At 38.1% G+C, this 2,653-nt stretch overlaps 1 protein-coding gene across 1 annotated transcript; it reads left to right on the top strand.

The window, feature by feature from the left end:
* The first annotated feature begins 364 nt into the window (after positions 1-364).
* LOC117617287 (exopolygalacturonase-like) lies at positions 365-1,627 on the top strand. Its single transcript, XM_034346614.1, has one exon. The coding sequence runs from the start codon at positions 401-403 to the stop codon at positions 1,625-1,627; it is 1,227 nt and encodes a 408-aa protein (XP_034202505.1). The 5' UTR covers positions 365-400.
* Positions 1,628-2,653: the final 1,026 nt, after the last annotated feature.

Raw genomic sequence — 2,653 nt, 5'->3', positions numbered from 1 at the left:
ATATACATAGATGCGCCAATAGTGTAGGCATGGTCTTTTCCTGTTGATCTTGTTAACTCTATCCAGGTGTGTATGCATGGTTTTGGTCCTCCTTTTTTGGAATATACATATATTGCAGGGTGTGGAGGAGGACAGCAATACTACAAACAGTTTAGCACGTTCTAGATAGAGATTTAGTGATGAATATTCTCAAGGCTAAACAGCTTACTAATTATAGAATATAAAGCTAAACTAGAATGCAACTGTGTATAAAAATAGTTAGTGATTGGTTGGATAGTTTGATGGTGTTGAGCCTTCCCAATTGGACTATAAATTGGCCTCAACTCAAAATGGAGTTGCATCATCCTTCCAAAGGAAAAAAACACAGAGAATAAAATAACAAAGTGGAAGGAAAATCAAGATGGCTATGAAATTAAATTTCTTGGCAATGCTTTTGTGCTTATTGTTAGCATCTACCCCTAAAGCTCATGCTAGTGTGTTTGACGTGACGAGTGCAACATACGGTGCAAAGCCTGGCTCTGATGTCAGTACGGCCTTGGCCAAGGCTTGGAGTGATGCATGTGCATCGCCATCCGCGAGTAAAGTTGTTGTTCCGAGCGGGACATACAACTTAAAAGAAGCAACTTTCAAAGGCCCCTGTAAGGCTCCTATTGAGATGCAAGTTCAAGGCATATTGCAAGCTCCAGCAGACGCTAGCCAACTCACAAGACCGGATACTTGGGTTGGTTTTCAGTACATTGACATGCTCACCTTATCAGGTGGTGGGACTTTTGATGGCCAAGGAGCACTTTCTTGGAATCAAAATGACTGCCACAAAAACAAAAATTGCAAACCTCTTCCCGTTAATCTGCGGTTCGAATTCCTCACAAATTCCAAAGTTCAGGACATAACTTCACTTAACAGCAAATTTTTCCACATGCATGTTTTTCGGTGCAACCATACTACATTTCAACAGCTTACCATCACAGCACCTGACGAGAGCAGAAACACAGATGGAATCCATATCGGGGCTTCGACTGCTATCAACATTACTCATTCAAAGATTGGAACTGGGGATGACTGTATTTCTATTGGTGATGACTCCCATGAAATCACAGTGACTGATGTTACTTGTGGGCCAGGCCATGGAATAAGCATTGGAAGCCTTGGAAAATATAAGGAAGAAAAGGATGTGACCGGGATCATAGTTAAGAACTGCACCCTGGCTAATACGGAGAACGGTGTGAGAATCAAAACATTTCCAGATTCTCCTTCGCCTAGCATTGCCTCGGGTATACACTATGAGGATATTATCATGGTTAATGTCAGTAACCCTATCCTCATAGACCAATTGTACTGCCCATATACTCAGTGTGAACAAAAGCCTCCGTCAAAAGTTAAGATCAACAATGTTAGCTTCAAGAACATTAAGGGCTCATCTTTCACTCCACTTGCAGTCAAGCTTGTATGTACCACGGGCATACCGTGTGAGAATGTGGAGTTGACTGACATTGATCTCACCTACGGTGGAAACAAAGGCCCTCTTACCTCTATGTGTTCTAATGTCAAGCCCACAATTACTGGCGTGACAAAGGCTCTTGGTTGTGCTACATCGTCCTTGGCACCTCTTCCTTTATCCAAGAAGTAGAGAGTACTAATTAATGTTCTCTATACAAAATTGATATGTGCTACTTTGCTTTTATGCTACATGTTCTCTCCTTTGTCCAAGATAAATGAATACACAACACAATTTTCATCAATGCCAACGGGATTTAGAGCCCTCTTATACCATTGTTGATCTGTTTGATCCCAATTTTCATCACTGAAAACTTCCCTTGTGAATTTGGCAGTAACACCGCATGATATTTCTCTGTCTTCTATAAAAAACAATCGATAGATCTTTCCCGCCGAAATGTTGTCGGGACTATTGAAGTGGAAGGGGATGCACAATATATTATTACTGCTCTTGAGAAAGATGGGGAGGATTTGCATGTGTGGAAGGTCACCTTTTTAAAGAAGCTAAGTGCCTCACACATTCTTTCTCTCTGGTGAGATGGCGATATAGCTCCATAGAATGTAATAAGGTGGCTCACTCCCTTGCTAGGCATGCCTTGTTGTTAGATCAAGAATCTTTTGGTTAGAGGAAGAGCCTCCATGACTTAATTACTTCATTTTTATTGGATAATACTCCAAGTTTATCAAATTAATGAAATCTTTCATAATTTTTTTTTTTTTTTTAAATGGGAGGGTCAAGCTAGAAAACAATTTTTTGAGGGACCAAGAGTGTGAATAACTTAGTTTTGGGGCCATTACATAAATCTTTTACAAATTCTTCCATGAAATGCTAGAAATAGCCATATACTGTTAAAATTTTATATTTATGCAGTATAGCCGCACGGCTATACCGTTAAAATATTATATTTAATATTTCAATAGTATAGTTGCGCGCCTGTACTATTTAGTGAAGAATTAGTATATAAATATTTCAATTAATTTCATAAAAATTACTTAACAAATACAAATTACTTATATTTAATTATCTTAAATAATTTTGTGGAATTTAAATTTATTTTAAAAATAGTTTCAATTATTTAAAAATTCTAAAAATCGAATTTTAATCTCCAAACTCTAAATCCAAGTCCCGAACCAAAAACCCTAGCTCTCGAATTTGAAA

The sequence above is a fragment of the Prunus dulcis genome, chromosome 2, assembly GCF_902201215.1.
Source record: "Prunus dulcis chromosome 2, ALMONDv2, whole genome shotgun sequence".
In the NCBI taxonomy this organism is placed as follows: Eukaryota; Viridiplantae; Streptophyta; class Magnoliopsida; order Rosales; family Rosaceae; genus Prunus; species Prunus dulcis.
Note: the sequence above shows the minus strand (reverse complement) of the source record. Positions and strands in the feature narration are given on the sequence as shown.